We start from the raw sequence: 20,412 nt of genomic DNA, 5'->3' as shown, positions 1-20,412 counted from the left end.
TTTTTCTTTTTTTTTTTCTTATTTTTCCTTTTCAATTCTTCTTTTTTTCTTCACCCCTCATCTTCCCTTTCATTTTCAAGGAGAGAAGAAGGAGTTACTACCGGGCAAACATCTTATTTATCAGTGGAGTTTATTCACATACACCAACACAGAGTAATTATGCCCAGAGCTCCCATTAACATCCCACAAACCGACAGCATAATAGCTTCCTTTCTTTAACATGCAACCCAAATAGGTTAATAAATAAGTTTAGTTTCAGTCATAGCCCACTTTCTGACTTAGCCTTCTGCATTCCCTCTTTTACAAATATGGAATCCATTGAATTTTGGAACAGAAAAACCATGAGGAATAAGTTAATTTGCCAGGCACTCCAATCAGYGATCAGCACTGTAAGTCTATTTAAAGCTGCATCTATTATATTCTGAAGTTCAGCTGAACTGTGAAAGGGCACATGACTGAAATCACTGCATGTGAGTTGACTCACAGTTAAGTCTAGATGGGACTTGCTTGGTTCCTCATCAGTTTCTGCTTCTGATTCAGGCCTTCTAAAGACATTTCAGTGTAAGACTTGGTCAGTGGCCTAAGGGTATACAGGTATCCAGTGACAAGAGGGATTGCAAAAGTGGCATCCCTCTGCATGGGCAGTCAGCTGAGAAAAGGTGAAGCAAGCTGGGTGCACCCTCTTTCCCCGTGGAGAGAAGAAAGCTATATTATCCCCCTTATACAAACTTTTATACAAACAAAAATGTTAGCGACTGGGTGCACTGAAGCACAAGCTAAAAATGTTCTGCTCCAAGTTATATAGGAAACTGGAGTGATGCCGCCAGAAATGAAGCACAGGCAGATATTGTCCCATGCTACTCTCTTAACTTCTAGACAACATTGTCATGGAAGGAAACACTGTTTATCTGCCTGGTAACTGTCTATTTTAATCTGTAAGAACAAACAATGTAAACAAAATGAGCAAACAGAAGCGTGCTTGTACAGAACAATTTGCAGCCTTGTTTTCCAGTGGAAGATTCCACGGACCACCCAGGCTTTGCTCTAGTCCTWTTCTCAACCACGGAGCATCTAATTAAATCCCTTTCCATTCCTGACTCTAAGTGGAAGAGAGCCTACAGTCCTGTACAGTTTCTTTCCAGATGGAAATGCATAATTTAACAGAGATACAGCTGACAGGGAGAAGTGGGCCCGAAGCAATATTAGCATTTGCCACAAATTGCATTAAATTACAAGGGGTACTTAATGAAGACATATTATAAAAAGAAGATTAAAGCCAATATTTAATTTTTAAGCCCCTTCTAAGATTGTGGAGTGCCAGGCAATTAAAAACTCATGGTAAAGCTACTTTAGTGATACCAAGAGTTGTTTGGTTTTGCTACACACAATCAGTAATGAGTCATGGCATTGTGTCCCATTGTGTCCTACAGCTCTATTCCATATACACATATACAAAAAGTTGCTAAGCACCTTACATTATTTACTACTTGGGTGCTTATAACATGAGATGAAATACCATTCAGACTGCTGTTCTATAGATAGGGAGCAAAACATGCAGACACTGGCTTGTCAGTAGCTAGTGAACCTGTTTCCCTTGTTTGACCATGACTTGTTCTCTATGGTTCTCTTCCAAAAAAATAGGAATGGAGACTATGAGCTGTCTCATTTTTAGAGCTGGATGTCATTTTAAATGACCACATAAAGGAGAAAATACAAAGCAGTGCAGAGTTGCTTGAAGAAGCTGTAGGGAGTTTATGGAAATATGGTACAAGGACAGGTGTTTTGGTTCCACTACTGGCATACTGAGAAATATTCCAGTTTGGTAATTAACTGAGTTGATTATTGTTCTGGACATAGAAAGGTAGGGATGCTGGCAGCATATGTGTAGCAACTAAAATGTTTTGTTATGGGCCAGAACACATGAATTATACCACATCCAACACCTGCTGTGCAAATACATTCTGATGAGGTCTAGAGAGGCTGACTCCAGAAATATCTTTGTGCCATCTCTTTTCTGAGATGCTTTAGTAAATGAAACAGTGGTATAATTTATGCAGGTTGGGAGCASAGTAGGAAATTACTTTTGTTGCTTCTCTTAGGCTAACTATGGCATGCAACACCAGTCAAAATCATGGCAACAAAACATGCTTGCATCCCTTTTTTGATTTGCTCTCGTCCTCTTGACTTTATGATGAGTCCAGCTCAGGGTCTCCTCTAAGAGGATGTTCAGTCCTGGCATGTAGCTCGCCCTGTGTCAGAGCAGATACTGGGCTGCCAGTGCATGCACACAGTGCCAGGTACATAGCACTCTGGGATATCTGAGTTGCAGCGAGGATGAAGAGGAAGGAAGACCAACTGTGTGCAGCCATCCTTTCTAATGAAATTCCTGCAGTTAAAAATAGCTAGTGGAAGCTGGCGCTTCTGGCACATCCAGAGCGTCACCTTCCCAAGTATCTTTTTCTGGCCTGAGCTGTAGGAAGTTGCAAATGCGATCCGCTGTGTAATAGTGCAGCATATTCTTGGCCAAACTCCTCATCATTTTTTCTCCTTCGTGGTTAGCTAACAAATGTTATATGCCTCCCTTTCTTCTTTAAAACTATTCTTTGCAGAACCAGGTATCAACCAGGCTGTTATGGAGTATAACTTAGTCTTCTCAGTTTCTTCACATAAATTCTGGCTGTGGTGAGAGAGAAGGTAAACCTGGCTCTGGAGCTCCTTGCCTGCCTAGTTGTCCAGAAATGCCAGTTGCAGTAATGATGATATTGAACAATATCAGATTTCATTATTTCCCCCAACAGTTTTCAATGCCAAGTAATTTTGGTCACTACAAAAACCAGAAAGGTTTGAGTTGGACCGGTGATATTGCATAATTACGTTTTCTAAAGAACAAGAAGAGAGAAATGAGAATAGTGGGGAAATCAGGCTTCTTGCTTTTGCAAATTCCAACCGCAGAAAATGCCAGAAGTTGTATTTCTTATCAAGAACAAAGGAGTTAATCTTCAGTTGCCTGTCCTGTGGACAGACTATATTTTACAACTTTTATTAGAGAAATGGAAGGAAGCTAAAACTCTTTAAGTTTTGGTGATTGATAGAAGTAACCTATAGGAATGTCTTTAGTAGCGCGTTTACAGTTGAATGTACTGATTTTGCCACTTTTCTCAGAGTTTTCTTTTGTGTCTGTGTGTTTAAAGGTAGACATACAGACATAAAACCAGCTATTGTAGAACACATCATGTGTAGAAAAGCAGATTCCCAAATTGTGGCTGCAATATTTGTTGCTGCTCGAATGTTTATAAGGAGTATTTGTTTATTCATTTCAAAGCACAAAAAGACACAGAAATACAGGAGAAARGTGAGGAAATTCTCTGGAAGGTCGTGCCTCATTGCTGGCATCTGTGATTTTTTTTTTTTTGCTGAAATCATTAAGCAGGCAGTGTGTTGCTTGGAAAGATGCATTTTACAGGGAATCTCACAGAGAATGCCCTTCTGTCAGAAGCAGTCCCTTGGTGGTCATCTGCTGCTGAAGACCATGAGTAAGGTGTGGGAGCCCTCTTTTCTGCATTCCTGCCCTACAGGTTACGGACAAGAGAATGAATGAGTGGGTAGCAGAGAACAATACTGTGAGGAGAGCAGCAGATCTGGCTTGTAAGTCACATCTAACTGAAATTTGAGAGAGGAGATACAGCTTGAGCACCATCGAAACGATTACACAAACTCACTTGGAAAAAGAATGCAGGGAGCTGGCAAGGGGACAAAGCTGGGGAGAACTCAGACAAAAAAAAAACTCCTGAAGTTTGGTGGTTTATTTTTTCCTTCCAGGATGTGTAGTTCAGAGGTAGGCAGAAGCAGTGGCCAGCCAACAAAGGCTAGATGCTGTGGTTTTGAAAGAGGCACTCGAGCATATGGAGCTTTCGTGCAAAAAAAGAATGTTTTTTTGATCAATTCCAGGCGAGATGGCAGTTGTGTCATTCTGAGTGCTTCTTATCAGATTAGATGGGATCACTAAGAGTCCTTTGGCATTTTCAGTCTGACAGAAAAAACCACATGTGGCTAGTGAAACTGCCCAGGACAGTGATTTCTTTCTTCTTATTTAACTGTTAGCTTATGGGATCCTGAAGCCATGTCAGCCTCGTATCTGATACGGGGTGACATAGTTAGTGACAACTTGGCCAGTTCTCTCCTGGCTGGGGTGGGAAACCCACTGCCAGAATTTCCAGTGTCCTATCAAAATACCATGATGTATTTTGGGCAGASCTTTGCTATAGTTTCATTTCATCATTAAATTATATTTGTGCATTAACACATAAGCATGAGCTTTGTTGGGACAAAAGCACAATTTGGCACAAGTGTGACATGAATAATGAAAGGAGTGAAGTACTGCTCAAGGAAATGAGATAAGTGAAGCTTTTGATTAGAGTAGGAGAGTAGCTGCATGTTACTGAGGCTTGGTAAACCAGTTTGAGAAGTACAAATCAATCTTCTGAGGAGCTACTATATTTAGCACTAGGCTTCAACCACGATTCTTGATGCTGTGCAAGTTCAAATTTTGGGAAAGGCAGATACAGTTCCTGTAGCACGTTCAACTGACAGTCTGTCTTGTGTCTATTGGTGGTGATTTCTGTGTGCTACACTATTGTTGACACATCRTGGGTTTTATGCTGTACTTTGCAAGAGTGCCACTGGAGACTTTTGTGTTCAGATGAAATGTAACGAGAATTTTCCACTACTGCATTTTGTATGTCATACATTTTCTTTATGCACGGCAGGGGGGAAAAAAAGTGGAGGGTTTCTTCTGCTGTTTCTGAGTTTCTGTGTGAGGTATGAACTTCCAGATCAAATTAAGGGAGATCACAGATCAAAGCTCAAGTGCGGAACCAGGGAAGAAATAGGAAACGAAGGCAAAATCTAACTAATTTTAACAGAAAATTTACACAGAAGCATAGCCCAAATTGAAAACTTTATGCCAAAATATCTTTCGCTCTGATAGTGTAGGAATGAGAGTAGAGGTGAATTGTTTGGTTGATGGGAATCTCATAGGTTCGGCAATATGGATCCATTGTTTTCAGAATAGTATATGGAGTTCCTGGTTCAATGCTCTTACTCCACTGTGTAAGAAAGAAATAAATTTGTCACCTCTCAATGCTATCTGGAGCTGGAAGGAGTTTATATTAGCATCATCACACTGGATTGTTTCGATGATTCAGAAAATGGAGTGCTYCCTGTGGGTGAATACTTTGTTGGCTTTCTGGGGTTAGACTAACAGTCTACTACAGAGAATAACTTTGTTCCCCGGAATATTATTATCCAGCACAATGAGCTCTCCCTGCAATCTTCCCCAGACTTTTTCAGTGTGCATTAAGAGAATGCCATACCTCACAGACACTTTGCATTACTTTTCTTGTAAACAGTAATGTGGGAGTTTCTCTGTTCTGATCCTGATTGAGAGTCCAGCAGAGCTGTGGAGGTCTGCTTACTAATTTTGCATATCTTAGTTTTAGGATTCTCAAGCTGTGCCTCACTTTCAAAGGTTTCAAAGGTTCATTTGACTCCTGTTAGCCCAAGAAAGATGTGGAGCTTTGGATTCAGCCCACAGATGTCTCAAAGTGGGTGTTCTTAACATTCTTCATCTTGCATTGGGTAATTTCCCATCATGTGAAGTGAGAGCGCTTTACCTGCCTTCCAAGTAGATGCTGTATAGGGGCTTTGAAATGTAAAGCAGATACTTTCATCTGTGCTTTTTAGATAACATACAAATTAAAAATCGCAGAGTTGTGGATGTTGTATGTTTTTTTCCCAACATTCACCACAAACCAAACATTTCAGGGGAATTCGTGCATCTGTAATACTTGTCACTGATCTTTTTAGAAATAGTGCATAACTTAATGTAGTAGGATGTTTCAGAAAGGAAAGAAATTGCATGCAGGAGGCCTTTTATTGGGATTAATCTCTCAGGAATGCAGGGGGTTAACGGTCAGACTGATTAATCACTGTTAATGACCTGTCAGGAAATCTGTCAGGAAGTGGGTAAAAATTCCTGATGGCTGATGTGAAGCATTGTGTGGTGTACTTTGGTTTTGATGTTTCCCAACTGATGGTCTGCAGTGGGTGTAGTTTAGTTACCTCTGAGTTCTCAGGACGTGTGAAGGACCAGATGATATGCTGGTCTTKTTCAACTTGACTAAGTGAGCAAGAAATTTTCCCCATTTATGGCTGTGCAAGTGCATCGCAACATAAATGCAAGAAAGTTAGGGCTTGCTCCTTCCCACAGCTTCCTAGAACAGAGTTTGGTAAGAAAGGAAACATGATCATTCCCTCATTTCCCTCATTTTTCAGGAGCCCACAGGGTATGGGGGCAAGAGTGGAAAAAGCAGCTTTCCCTGTGTGAACAAGGAGCCAGAGTATTAAAACTTGGATACATAACTGAGTTAATGAATTGCCTGATGTTGACTGAGGGTGAGGTTTCACAGTTGGCTCAAATTGATCCAAGATCATGCTGAAAGGAGTGTTTCTAACCTCTTTCTCCTTTGCTTTGGACTAGCTATCATGTGGTAATACAGCAACTTGCTGATCTGGGCGGAAACTATTGCTTTTTGGTCGGTGTTGGCTGGCCCAGTCGTCAGAAGGATCAGAGGACTGATCWGCCTCACTGCTTGGCCACACAAGTGCTAAATCTGATGTAGGGGAGGGCGTGGGAACATGAGACAAGGATAAAAACATGAGTGGGGACTGAGCCTTTCAGCAGTAGCACAACCATGGATTGGCTTAAGAYTATTATGAAACTGCAGTCTGAATCATTGGAATTAAGAGTGCACTGTCAACCTACAGGGAATGCAAATTAAAATGTGTTAGCTTACACCTCCTGCCGTTGTTAAACAGTGGCTGAGTGCAGCCATTCTGCACGTGGCTGGGAGGAAGGAGCTGTGGTGGGGCAACATCATAGCAGTTCTCCATGACTAGGCCTAGAGTGTGCAAACTGCATCAGGCAGCACTGGGGGGTGTGTGGGGAAGGCAGAGGGGAGGAAGAAAGGAAGAGACAAGCACCACTACCACGATTCTCTCTMTACATTTTCCTTTGGCTTAGGGTAACAACTACTTTGTCACAAGACTGCAGAAACACTCAGTTACCAGACTGAGCACAGTAATAGAGCTGGGGACCCAGGCCCTGAAAGTCTGGGGTACAGTGTGCATTTCCGAGTTCTTCTCCTTTATTTTCAATCCAGGTAGCTTTGCAGTGCTGTCTAGTCAGTACCAAAAGCCCAATTTGGACCAAGCAAAGCAAGCCCTGCTGTTTGTTTCAAGTTCGTTTGGTTCTTATTGCTAAATTTGGTAGTTCCCAGTTAAAAACTTAYCATTTCTTGTCACAAAAATATACAGGAATAACTGTTAGTGGGAAATATCTTTGTAATTTTCAAATATTTCATGTTTTAGAGGTTTGTAACAACAGGTGTCCTCCTCTAAGCACAGCCGTGCAGAGCCACCAGTGTCTGCAGGGTGCCCTGCAAAGACAGTAACGCTTCCACTCRGGATCCACAACTCCAGACACTGTGGGAGTAGTCACCCTTGTTAGGTCTGGATCTTAGGAAATAGTTTGAAGATAGTCAAATTAGTTTCATTTTGTGAGAGCTTCAAGATAGTGGAGTTAGTTTAATTTAAAGATTGCTTTAATTTAAACTGCCAAGATATCTTTCRAGTGAAACATGAGGAAATATGTGGAGAGGAAAATATTAACCTTCCAGAAAATAATTTTTAAAACTATTCTACCGGCAAATAAAKGCAGAAGTAAAATGAAACATCTAGGAACATTTCCAGAAATAAATCATTCTCCATCACATAGAGGATAAACATGGGTTCTTTCAGGGAGAAGGAAATCATAAAAACCAAAAAGCWGTATAACTGATTCAACCATTGTGAGGGGGGATTTTATGGCAAGGTTTTGGTGGTGAGGGACTACAGGAATGGCTTCTGTGAGAAGCTGCTGGAAGCTTCCCCCATGTCTGACAGATCCAGTGCTTCAAAAGGGATCCACCACTGGCCCTTCAGTGATGGTGGTGGCCCCTCGGGGATAATGTAGTTAAGAGGGGGTGAAAATAATGCTATGCAATAACAGCCGGAGAATGGAGTGAGAATGTGTGACAGAAGCAACTGTGCTAGTACCAAAGGCAGTGGAGAAGGAGGGGGAGGAGGTGCTCCAGAYGCTGGAGCTGATATTCCTCTGCAGCCTGTGGTGCAGACCATGGGAAGCAGCTSTGYCCCTGCAGAGATCCACCTGCAGCCTGTGGAGGAGGCYCATGCCAGAGCAGGTGGATRCCCAAAGKAGGCTGTGACCCATGGAAAGCCCATGCTGGAGCAGGCTCCTGGCAGGACCTGTGGAGAGAAGAGCCCATGCTAGAGCAGGTTTGCTGACAGAACTTTTGGGTCCCATGAGGGACCCACATTGGAGCAGTTGACAAAGAACTGTAGCCTGTGGCAAGAACACACATTGAGAATTTCATGGAGGACTGTCTCCTGTGGCAGGGACCCCATGCTGGAGCAGGGAAGGAGTGTGAGGAGTCTTCCCCCTGAGGAGGAAGGAGCAGCATAGACAACATGTGGTGAACTGACCACAATCCCCATCCTCTCTCCCCCTGTGCTGCTGTGTGGGGAGGAGGTAGAGAAATTGGAAGTGAAATTAAGCTTGGGAAGGATGGAGGGTGGAGGAAAGTGTTTTAAGATTTGCTTTTATTTCTCATTATCCTACTCTAAACTGATTTGTAATAACCTAATTTCCCTAAGTCAGGTCTGTTTTGCCTGTGATGGTAATTTCTCCCTGACTTTATTCCAATCCACAAGCCTTTTKTTCTGTTTTCTCTCCTTTGTCCAGCTGAAGTGGGGAGTGACAGAGTGGCTTTGGTGGGCACCTGGTGTCCATCCAGGGTCACCCCATCACACAGTGCCACCAAAGAATATTTTACCCCCTGAGCATTTCAGATGAAATTATCTCTTAGCTGAGACATAGACCCTCTTGGCACAGGATTATCTGAATATATCTGAAGGCTGGAAATGTTTATCCAGTTCCACTAGTAACCTTCATCAAAACACAGCCCAGGGATTCTTGTAGGGGGACATAGGCTTTTCCCACTTGTTGGGAATGGATATTGAGTGCCTTTGCTGATAGCTATTTTTTGTGTTACATAGGGCTAATTTGCAGTTCGGGTACAGAGTAGGCAGAGGTACARCAAGAAATGTTGAGCAGATGTGACAGAGCGATAACATCCTTAGCATAATCCAGTATCACACAGTTGTGCAGTGCGTGCTATAAATACAACAGAAATTCTCCAAGGCCCAGTTCCTTCAACAGAATTGGGCATCTCTGAATTGTCATGGATTTAGACTGCACTAAATCAGTGTAATCCTCAGGATTCATTCATTTGTGCACTCCTGTGAATGCTCCTTGGAGACTATAAGCATCATTGTGAGCAATGTTATGGGTTCTACATCATAAGGCAGTTTTTGACAGCTTTTGGATTGATGTTTTGATTTATTCACTAAATGAAGAATTTATTATTACATGCAAAACATTTTTCTTGCACTGCTATAAAACATCCTTTTCAGGTGTTTCTTTCGGCCTTGGTAACATGCTCTTACAATGTRTTTAATGGAATGAATCCTTGTTAACACCCAGCCTGCACATGTACTGAGACTTCTTAAAAATTACCTGAGAAAAGTTTTCTGAGGTTCAGTAACAATGTCAGGTTTCAGGAACTGGAGCCCTCTCATGTTCTTCCATGGTTGCTGTTGCTCTTGCCCAGAAGGAGAGGCTGGGAGGGCAAAGGCTGAGTAAAAGGTTTCCCTGAAACAGGGCAGTTCAACCGCTGCCACTCTGTGAACTGTAGCATTTGGCCTCTTGGCCCCCACATTTTTTTTTGGTGAGCAAGTCATCTTATTGTATAAGTGAAATGCATCCTATTCTTCTGTGCATGATGGATTGAAAAAGGCTTTACATGCTGGAAAGGCTGTTGAACAATATAGTTTCCACTTACAAAGCACTTTCCTTAAAAAGCTTCTCAGGGCAGCATCRTATAAAAATAGTTATACTAAAGTTGTAAACCAGCTTCTCACAAATCAGGACTTACAAAAGCTAAGGTATAAATAGAAGTGTTTTCATGGGTTTTCTCTTCTCTAGAACAGAATCTCAATCAGTGCTGGATTGTAAGAAACAAAAATGCCCTTTTCCAGACACACAGGAAAACAAGGACCTTACAGACTAATGGCACAGAATATAAATAGGTTTTCAAAACTGCTTCAAAACCATAAAAATTAGTCAAAACCATGACATTTGTATTTAAGAATGAGACACACCATATCACACAWTTTTTTTATCCAATTCTTTATTTTATTTCAAACAAACTAGCATCTCCTGCTTTACAGAAAGGTTAAAYATGTTATACTTTCATAATTATGGAATGAATTGTCTCCAGGCACTTGAGGATATGAGGATTATTTCAAAGTCTGCAGTGTATTAGAATTCCTGGAAGACAAATGCTGAAGAATGTAAAATATTACATACTCTGTATTTATATATTGTCAGTGGGCACTCTAAATGCACCTTACTGGTAATTTTCAAATTTGTTGTATTTTGTGAAGTAAGTTASAATTATTTTTCTTAGAGTTTTTGAAACAGCTAAATGTAAATCTACTCTCTGCTATTCCAGCGTTTGTGTATTCTTGATTTTACTCAGCCTGTTCCTTCTMGTGCTCTGTGCCAACCATTTCTGAATCTACCAAACCCAATGTAGTTTAATCCACAATACCAAAGAAGGAAGGTCTGTTTCTGKAAGCCAAAAATAGTTCTTACTGCAGTTAGCCTTGCAGCTGAATCAGTTCTGCTATTGCTCTTTTAGTCATGTTTGACCAGTCATGTCTGCAGAGAGCAGGAGCAAGGCTGAGCAGGGTATCTASATAATCAATCTGATGTGTGACGCTGTTCTCAGTGCAGCAGCTCCAGTATTGAAAACACGCCCCTCACAAAATGTTTTCTTACCAACAACTGAATTTAGGTAACCTTTCAGCTGGATTTTGCAGATACTGACTGTGTCTAGTCTATGCATGGGAAGTGAGGATTTCAGAAAAAGTTTACTGGCATCAAATCCTTGTGTATAATCTCCAATTACCTTGTAATCTTTTGCAAAAAATTGCTAGGGCCCATTCTGGATGGGAGTCTGCTGTCTCTCCCTTCTCAGCTTTCAGAGTAATTTATCATTGTTTGGCTGTGCTGAAAGGGAGTTCTCCAGCCATCTCACAACCTCAGAGCATCACCCACAAGCAGAGAGGCCCAGAAACGTTGCAGGAAGAACTTACATTCCATCTCACTGGTATRCAGCCTGAGACTTGGGTGACATGTGGTTAGTCTTTTTTTGTTCCAATAGTCAACAGTGCAGCAATTATTACAAAAAAAATCATGAAGACAGTATTCTGCTCCATGCTGCTGCCAGGTAATAGTTTATGCTATTTGGCACCAGACATTCTGAGTATTACTCATTAAAATATTTGGCCACTTCCTTTTCTCAGTGATCACTAYAAAAAATTAGTTCTTCCTGCTAGAGCTGCAGCAGAACAGATCTGCATGCWGAAATCCTACTCCTGTCCATAACAACAGCACCAAAATAGCTTTAATAATTAATCATGCCCTGATTAGATTACGAACTCTGAGATGGGACGGAGATTTTTGTATTATGCATCAGACAAAAGACACTGGCAATGCTTAACTAGCAGTTACCTGCTCCTGCTCCACCTGCCATTGTGGGAACACTCCGGAAACCAGAAGGGAGACAAAGGCCCAACAGAAATTGATAAAAACCTTCACCTGCCCCTGGTGTGTTCAGGAATACAGAACTGTTGAAACAGGTGCTGCTACAGCTGCAGGCAAGGGTACAGATTCGTTTATTAACTTGTCATTTGCTGGGCCATGCTCTCCATTGTACCCTGATGGAAGGGAGAATCCAAACTCCAGGCTAAGCAAGAGTTAAGCAGGGAGCTTTCTGACTGGGAGTACCAATGCAAACAGCCACTGTGGAAGGGCTGGGCAAGGAGAAGCCAGGCCTGGGGTAGGGCCCCTGTCCYATTCTCACCCCGATTAGAGTCCCTTGCAGTGTTCATGCTGCTCTGCCCTGTGTGCTGCTTATAATGTTAGGAAGATGTTTCTGTGCAAGTGGCAGTGTTTTGCTGGAATGATATTATATGCAGCTGATTTTAGGACACACAGGAGTTTAAGGCTGAGAATCACGAGTACTCAAAATTGGAAAATTACTGCCTAGTCTTAACTTCCATTAGAAATTTTGCTCAGCTRTGTTAACAAATTTTTTCCAGACCCTTTGCTCTTGTCGCATGACTCTTGGGGCCTATTTATTACAACAACAGAGGCAAAGCCTCTCAGGGGAGATAATCCATATGCAGGTCCTGGAATGAAGTAAGATACTACTTGTGTGTTTAGTTTAATGCCTTCACTGTATAAAAGTATGATTTAAAAGAAGGGACATTTAAAGCAATTTTATGGTACCAATAAGAATTGGTATCAGTCTGKCCTTAGAAATCAAGCCAGTTTTAAGGGAGGAGGGGGAAAGAACCCTGTGGATTGAAATGGGCAAACCAAGTTAAAAACAACCATTAATCAAGTTAAGTTTTGCCAGTTGTTTGGGACTCTTCATAGCACAGAACATCGCTAAACAACAGTTATTGTTAAAAAGCACTTGGGAGATGAACTGYCATTGCCTGCTGACTGAAGCACAACCAGCGGTATCTGGGCAAGAGGGYGAGAGCAAGCTGCAGTATGGCTGGTGCCCATGTGGGACACATGTACTCCCTGCCTCCCGAGGGCTCCCATGGGGCAGGTAGGGCATGGCTTGGGGACAATAGGTAGCTCAAGAGAGCCATGATAGCCAGGGCACCAGGTCAATGTCACTGTCCTCTTCCTCCACAGTCACACGGCACCAGTGGCAAAACTTGTTCCAGGAATAAGAGTGGTTCATGTGATAGATATAATGATAATTTTTAAAAGAGTGGGATCTTTTTAATAAACAACAGCTAAGTTCTGGAAGCATCAAAATGTATCACTCTGCAGCTAGGAATTTACAGATACCACAAGCCACACAGCTTATTTTTTCCCCCTTTTCTCTGCCCTTTCTAACACTGACCTTTATGAAAAACAGAAGTTAAATAAGAGAAAAATAGCTTTAATGGAACATCCAGGTTGAGAAATCAAAGTCAGACACACCAACAACAGGAAGTTTCAAAAGCAGTGTTAACAACAGCAGCTAACTGAATGGTGGCATACTTACTTTTCTTTAAGTTTTAAGCTGGATTATAGTGTGCACCTTGACTTGGTAGCTGGGGACAAAGATAGTATTGTGGCATTCGTTTAACTTGAAAGAATTTCCTAAGCATAGAAAAGTGAATTGAACTCAACCCCCTGAACAATTTCCTGACCCCTGCAATCAGTGCTACAACTTGTGTCTTTCCGGTAAAGGCATCTGAATTGTTTCCCTGTGCAAATACACTTCAGCTTGTTTATTATTTTATTCTAGGGYGCTGGAGACAGTTTTGTGGGAGCACTGGCCTTCTACCTGGCTTACTATCCCCAGTTATCCATGGAGGAAATGATCAGGAAGTCTAACTGCGTCGCATCAGTGAGCGTCCAGGCACCGGGGACACAATCTTCATATCCTTACAGGAAGGACTTGCCTCAGGACCTTTTCTAATTGATTGTCTAGCTCACTGTACCGATGTTATCTCATACCAGACAGCATTTTTCTCCTAACAGCACTGAGGGTCTCCTCTGCTGACTGGAAAGGCCAGGAGAGTCTCTTTGCTTCTTATTTCAGGAATCCTGTGTGTTCCTGTCGTGCAGCAGTAAGATGGGGTGGGGGTGGTGGGTCTTTCAAACACAGCACAGCAGGTCTCTCTGGCCCCACACAGCCCTTGGGCTTGTGGCTGTCCCACACAGTGCGCTCTACTGAACTACACCAGGTTTACAGTAAAACACCTGGAGAGTATTGGGCTCCTGGCAGTATTTTTACTTGATTTTATCAGAACTTCTSATGTAAAATGGCAGCACAAGAAGCAGAGCACTAGCTTTGAAACTGCAACTTCAGTGCTCAAACACCAAGGCCAGTGTTTGGCTCACAACAAATCCYTGTATATCCAGCCTGTGCCCACGTGAGTCAGGCATGGCACTGCACTCCATGCTGCCCCACACTGCARATAGGACAAGAGTGCTACTGAACTAGACTTTGAAAAATGTTTCCAGCCATATTGCTCTAAACACAGGCCAGCTAATTAAGGGGGAAAAAGCTTCTAAAAACATCAGGGAACTACAGCTTTCTTCATGTTTGACAAAAACCCAAGAGTAAAAAAATCCATCCTACTAACCTGGCTGAAAATAATACAGCCCTTTAAGCCATGGTAACAGCTTATCTGAAAACTCATCTAGGTTCCCAATGCTTCTTTCTTCAGAAGGAGCTGGTGCAACATTACCCTTCCAAGTAATGACACCAGCTTGTGGTCACTACTGTCGCATCTGTGGCTGGTAGGTTAGAAAAACTTGCAATACTGCCATTGAATTCCTGCTGTGGAAAATGTTAATTTTTATTGCTTTATAAAACAATAGTTSCTTTGAAGATTACAGCCTCTTTCACAATAGAAAACACAGACAATGGGATTTGCTATTTAATTTTTTTTTTAATTGAGCACTGTAAAAATAACTCAAAAGATAAATAAATGTTACTGTGATGATCTATGTCCAGACATTAAGAATTCTCTCTCTCTACATTGTTTTATTCACAATGGCCTTCAAATCACAGGAGATGGTGATCCCAGTTCATTTCCTCTCTTTTCAGCCCATGTTGCTGGATTTCTGAATCAGTGTTCACCCTGTCTTCCCCACAGACCATCCTCTTATGTATAAATCAAGTCCACTCATTGTTCACACAGAGCGGATTTTTCTCTTCTCTGTGAAGAGGACACGTTGTTTTGCTACAGAGGAAAAAAAAAAATCAGTTAAGAAGCCCAAATTGTTAAAATTCAATTCCACCAGCCCACGTTCCTTTTCTCCTGGCTGCCTTCACTGCTTAAATGAGTGTGGAGCAACTGACTGGCACAGCGCTGTTGTTAACCAACTCTTRAAGGAGTTTAGTGTGCTTTCACTTTACCACATGTAATTTTTAGCTCCTAAGATGTCCACTTTACCTCTGTGAGAATAAGTATCAGGATGCAAGTGATCGAAAACACTCAACAGCTGCTCTGTGTGACTATTCTGAGTCACAGCTGCTTGATGTAGGGACAAAAATAGGYTCTCTCTGCTTCCTACTACTCTCAGCTCCAGAGCCCAAACAACTACTGATGATGACCTGTATCTAGTCGGCCTCACAGACTGAATGAGAAGCTAACCAAGTGTCCTGTGGATMTCTTAATGAGGCACAAACTGGCCCTGTCCCCAATGTCCATCARTGCCTGATGCAGGTGTTTGCAAAGTCACTAAAGGTTAAGCATAGTGAATACATTACTAAACCMCCCAAATTACACAATGAATCAAAGAAAGCTTTATAATGCCATCTGAAAATCACCACTGTTTGTATGAACTTCTTTATATTAATTCCTTTGAAAGCTACACAAGAGCAATCCACACAATAATAAAATCTCTTCTTCCACATAAAAGTTTCGTTTTAAGAAATACAAATTCTGTTGCTGCAGTTAGGAGGTAGTGAAACTTGGGCAATCCTGCCACTACTTCACTAAAAAGCTTCATTCTGTGGATGTCACAGGTTTCTGAGAAGTACAAAACATAAGGTGAAAACACATGCCAAGTGAAAATGCTTCCTAACATATTCCTGATGTGACTTGTTATCTAGACTCAAATTTACTTCCCTTCACACATGCAACACTTTCTCACATCAATTTCTCACTTGTGTTCTACTACAGGCTACAAAGATCAGAGCTTTCTTCAGCAACCTACTACATGCTCTGAGTTCTTCTCTCACTTCACTGTCCTACAAGTTCCAAAGCTTCTGGAGGATCACTCTGCACAGTGTTCCTATTCAAGAAAATAATCCCAGAGAACTCCTATTCCCCTTCTGTGTGGAAATCAAAAGGAAAGCCACAACTCTGTCACCTTTGATGACAGCATATTGCTACTCTGGTGGTTTTTCTCACCCCTCAAAGCTCCTGTACTGTTAGCTYGGAGAATGAAAAGGTAGTAATCTAACAAGAACATAAATTTTAAGAAAAAGTAAGTTTGAACCATGTAACTACTGGCCAAGCATTGTCCACTTAGTGCTGCTTAATATATTCATTATACTCTGAAACTTTAAATAAGCCTTCTTTGCATTACCTCCACCATGCTGTTTCTAATATGGTTTGGTTTAAATTCTAAGTTTACCCCAATTAGACTTCTTAACATTAAATTCAGCTTTTTAATGTTAACTACAGAAACTTGAACCCTTAGTCACCTTTCAAAAAGCTGGCTAAGCAAAAGGCAGCTTGGCAAGTGCTATAACCTGTCCAACAAATCATTCTTAAACAGAGAAAATCTACAAGGGCCAGGGGAGCATAAAAGAATCCACTAACTGTCATCTGGACAGTGACATCATTTGTGGAAGAGGAAGAATTTGTGCCTGTTTCTTTAGAAGAAAAAGTCCATTTTGTAAGTGATAGTTAAAATTTCTGGTCTAGAGCACCACGACAGCTTAACAAAACACTTCTGTTGATGCATACTTTGTGCCTGCTTGTTGGAGGTAGCAGTCTAGCAAACCACACAAAGAAACAGAATGAAAGAACTCCTGTGTCACTTGACTTCGCCAGTGACATGTGGCATGGCTGTCATCAAAGTCTCTGATGTGTCAGGCAAGTCATTACTTTGTTTCACTGCCACAATCTGTAAAATGAGGGTAACATTTACTTCCCACTGGAATGTCATAAAGAACAGCAACCGTACAGTCATTTCAGTATGAAACATGTTATGACATATTCTGCTTAAATGGGAAGAATCCTGTTGCATTCAAATCTTTCCCCCCACCCCAGAGTGAGAGAAGCTTACACAAAGCACCCGGACTTCTTCCCCAAGCTCTTACCGATGGGATCGTATCTCAGCAAGACCAGCTTTTCCTGCAGTCGGAGTCTCCTGATGTTGAAACAGTAGCCTGTCTCCGCAGCACTTTTCATCCTCACCAGAATGTATCTAAAGTCACAAGGGATGTCTCTGTGTCAGTGCACAGGCACTCAGGGCCCACCACATCTACCAGGGCATGGGCCAATGGATAAGCTTTCAGCATACACAGTCTGGCACAATCATGTAAGACTTCATTTCAACTTTGGGGATGAGAGTATCAAAACTATATGCTTAACTTTTAACACAGACAAACACTAAACCATAAGCTCCAGCATCAATTTTAAGTAAATAATTCCTCAACAGGATACAATCCTAGAGCCAAATAGCTCCTCCAAAAACCAGTGAGGTGGAAGGAATAAAAACAGGAGAGAGAGGAAAAAAAAAAAAAGAGAATTATCAGTATACAGTAGGGTCACCATGACTTAAAAGCTAATGGCAAGAGAGGAAGGATAAAGGTAGTTCAAGATGTTCAGGCTGTAGATAACAGTGTATCACAGACTATCACTTCCTCATGCAGAGAGGAAGCCGAGCAGATAGGCAGGAACAAGAGGCATGCAAAAGGAGAAGCAGAAACCCTTGGCATCATCCATGTTGCTAGAGATATAAAGCTTGATGTTAACCCAGCTACAGGAACCTCCTTCCCCACTGGAGGGCTCTTGGTTTGCGGGGCAGGCTGGCAGCAGCTGCGGTGTCCCAGGAGCAGGAGACTGAGGAAGCTGCTCCATGCCCCCAGTCTAGAAGTACACCAAGRTCCAAGTAACTTCCCAGACACAGGGCATCTTCTGAAGCTTCAAAAGAAATGTAAAATCCTTTAACCAGTCTCTAAATTAYAAGTATTTCTCTTCCAGATCAATAAAGAGATGGATGCATCTCTGCATGTGGGCATTTAGTCCACTTTCCTGTATTTTCTAGTTTCTAATACAAAATGGTCTGTCAAAATGAACCCATTCTTCCTCATTTGTGCAGTTCTGACACGTGTAATTTTTTCAGCTCTTCCTTTTCAGCTTTGCAATCTAATTTATTATTGAGCTCAAAAGAAGAAACACATTGGGTTGCTGCAGACAACGAAGCATATTCTTGGGATTATCCCTGGCTTTTGTCCTCTTCTGTACACTCTCCTCTATTGGAGGTGCTGTGAAGCATCAGTAACCACAAAGACTCCTTTCCCTATACCTCACTCACTTCCTCAAAGCCTCTGTGCAGTTTCCCCTTGCCAGGGGAATCAGTGGCATCAGTGTGACCAGGTCTTGAAATACTCATGCACCGCATRTTTGAGGATAGGCCCATTCCAAACAATACACCTTGTTCAAAAAAATCACTCCCCAGTGAAGAAATGCAACAAGGAGCAGAGGCAAAAAACAATACTAGAAAGCTACCAGGGCAYAGGAAGAAGCCCAAGGGGGAGTGGAGGAGAATAAATAATGTAAAARCATATTCCTGAATTGTATATGGGACTGTAAAAGAACAGAGAAAGAAACATCAGGATAAAAAATAAAAGTGTGTGGCAGAAATCCCTACATTAATGTTAGTAACCCCATATAAAAAAGCTGCTTTTTCACTTTGCAGAAACCTCCTGCTTTGCTGTGTTTGTTTTTATGAACAGGTAACAGCAGAACAATGAGATGTCACACTGCTTTCTGTCAGGCACACACTTGGGAAGTGCATTCTTAATTCAAAAGCCTGACAATTGTGCAAAAATTTTGTAACAGAAGAATCTGCTCAAATGTGGCAAGTGGTTAGTACTGGCTCCGCTGTAGGCAGATTCTTAAAAAACCAAAATATAGAAAATGTACCCAAGGCCATGGATCCCAGGCCTGTGTGGTACCAAATACAATAAATACACTCACACAGAATGCAGCTTCTGGGAATGGGAAGACAGGAATGTGTTCACATAAATGTACCAGTTTAGCCTCTTGGATTTGTCTAGTTAATTTTCTTACAAATAGCATTTTGGACTGAAGTCCGTTTCTCCACATGATCTTGTCTCCTTGTGCTCACACTGTAAGACTAYTGGTGTGCTCCAAGTACATATTCCTTCCTTTCCAAATCTTAACACACTATCAGCTTATTTTACAGGTTAGAGGATTGTGACTAATTTTCTTCCAGAGCCCACTAACATCTCTTCTGAGCTGGACCACAGAACAAGGATGCCCAGAGCACTGACTGCACCCTATSCACTCCTCACATACAAACACAGCAATGTGCTAAGCCTAGGAAGTGTTCTGCACTCTGGCTACAGGAAAGCTTCACAGCACCTGGACCAAAGTCCACGCCACAAAGACCCATGCTGTACCTCAGCTCATTCTCCTCAGCTAAAAAGGTATGACAGGTGAACAATAGGGACAATATGTGGATAATTTACAGCCTCTCTCTTTAATCACAGAGCACAGAGGTGTGTTTCCCCTGTGCAGGGTGCTTTGGAAATTACAGCTGAGCTTAATGCAACAGCCCATAGGACAAAACCTGCCTTTGCTGCAAGTTCAGAACCCATGGGGGAGTTTCACGCCATTCTGTACCTACCCTGAGAAGACACACATAGAGAAGGTCTGAGAGGAGGCAGCTAGGCTCAAGGACTGCAATTCTCTCAGATATTTTTAAAAAATCTGCTAAAGCTAGATAAAGTTGTAAAGATGGAACACACCAGTAATAAAAAACAGGTGAATAAACCATCACTTACTTAGATTTGCTCTTGGCCACTGGGTTGTTTTTTTTGAAGCATGAAGAGAAAAACAGAAGAAACAGTTATTATTTTGTTATATGCAACATAGAAAAATTGTTTTCCATTGCCTGATTTTGCTAAAGCCCCAGAGAGACAGTGCAAAGAGATTTACGACAAAGCATTCCATGTGCTTCCAGTTCTCTGCTCTTTCTGCCATCACACCACCTTTACAGGTGTCCGTGCCCAGCACGACAGGCTGCACTTGCTGCACCCTCCATATGTTCTCAGTAATGTTTCAGCTTCAGTGTTAAGTATGACTTCTCTGGGTGAATGTGAAGTTAAGACAGATGTGAGCAACACTGCTGATGGAAACCGCAGTTCTAGTCTCCCTGACTTGTTTCCACCCATTCCTGCTTCGGTTCCTGCTGTGGTGTCAAACACAAGGGTTCGGAGGCCACAGGTGCCGAGCAGGGAGCCCTTCTCAGGTGAGCCCGACCTGCACAAGGCTCATTTTGGGTTCGCTGATCTAACCCACAGCGTAGCATCAAACAGGCTCAAGTATTTTTCTGTCACCTCACTAAATTCAACGTAATCATAAACCTGCAGCACAAATGCA

The 20,412-nt window shown here is 41.9% G+C and overlaps 2 protein-coding genes across 4 annotated transcripts in view; one reads left to right on the top strand and one right to left on the bottom strand.

Annotated features, from left to right (window-relative positions):
* RBKS (ribokinase) overlaps positions 1 to 14,643 on the top strand; it is a 71,265-nt gene extending 56,622 nt beyond the window's left edge. For all 3 annotated transcript variants that reach the window (XM_057371209.1, XM_057371199.1, XM_057371190.1), the window contains one exon: positions 13,560 to 14,643. In XM_057371209.1, the coding sequence (XP_057227192.1) occupies positions 13,560 to 13,733 (174 nt within the window). In that variant the 3' untranslated portion in view covers positions 13,734 to 14,643. The remainder of the gene's footprint in view (positions 1 to 13,559) is intronic.
* A 49-nt stretch (positions 14,644 to 14,692) lies between these two features.
* The window catches only part of MRPL33 (mitochondrial ribosomal protein L33), a 5,999-nt gene continuing 279 nt past the window's right edge, over positions 14,693 to 20,412 (bottom strand). The window contains exons 2-4 of the mRNA XM_057371223.1: positions 19,815 to 19,833; positions 17,100 to 17,206; positions 14,693 to 15,006 (exon numbers count right to left, since the gene is read on the bottom strand). Of these exons, the coding sequence (XP_057227206.1) occupies positions 14,957 to 15,006; positions 17,100 to 17,206; positions 19,815 to 19,833 (176 nt within the window). The 3' untranslated portion in view covers positions 14,693 to 14,956. The remainder of the gene's footprint in view (positions 15,007 to 17,099; positions 17,207 to 19,814; positions 19,834 to 20,412) is intronic.

The sequence above is a fragment of the Malurus melanocephalus genome, unplaced genomic scaffold (genome assembly GCF_030028575.1).
Source record: "Malurus melanocephalus ecotype Western Australia unplaced genomic scaffold, MMel_1.1 scaffold_5, whole genome shotgun sequence".
In the NCBI taxonomy this organism is placed as follows: Eukaryota; Metazoa; Chordata; class Aves; order Passeriformes; family Maluridae; genus Malurus; species Malurus melanocephalus.
The sequence above is the reverse complement of the archived record's forward strand: the minus strand, read 5'-3'. Positions and strand labels throughout refer to the sequence as shown.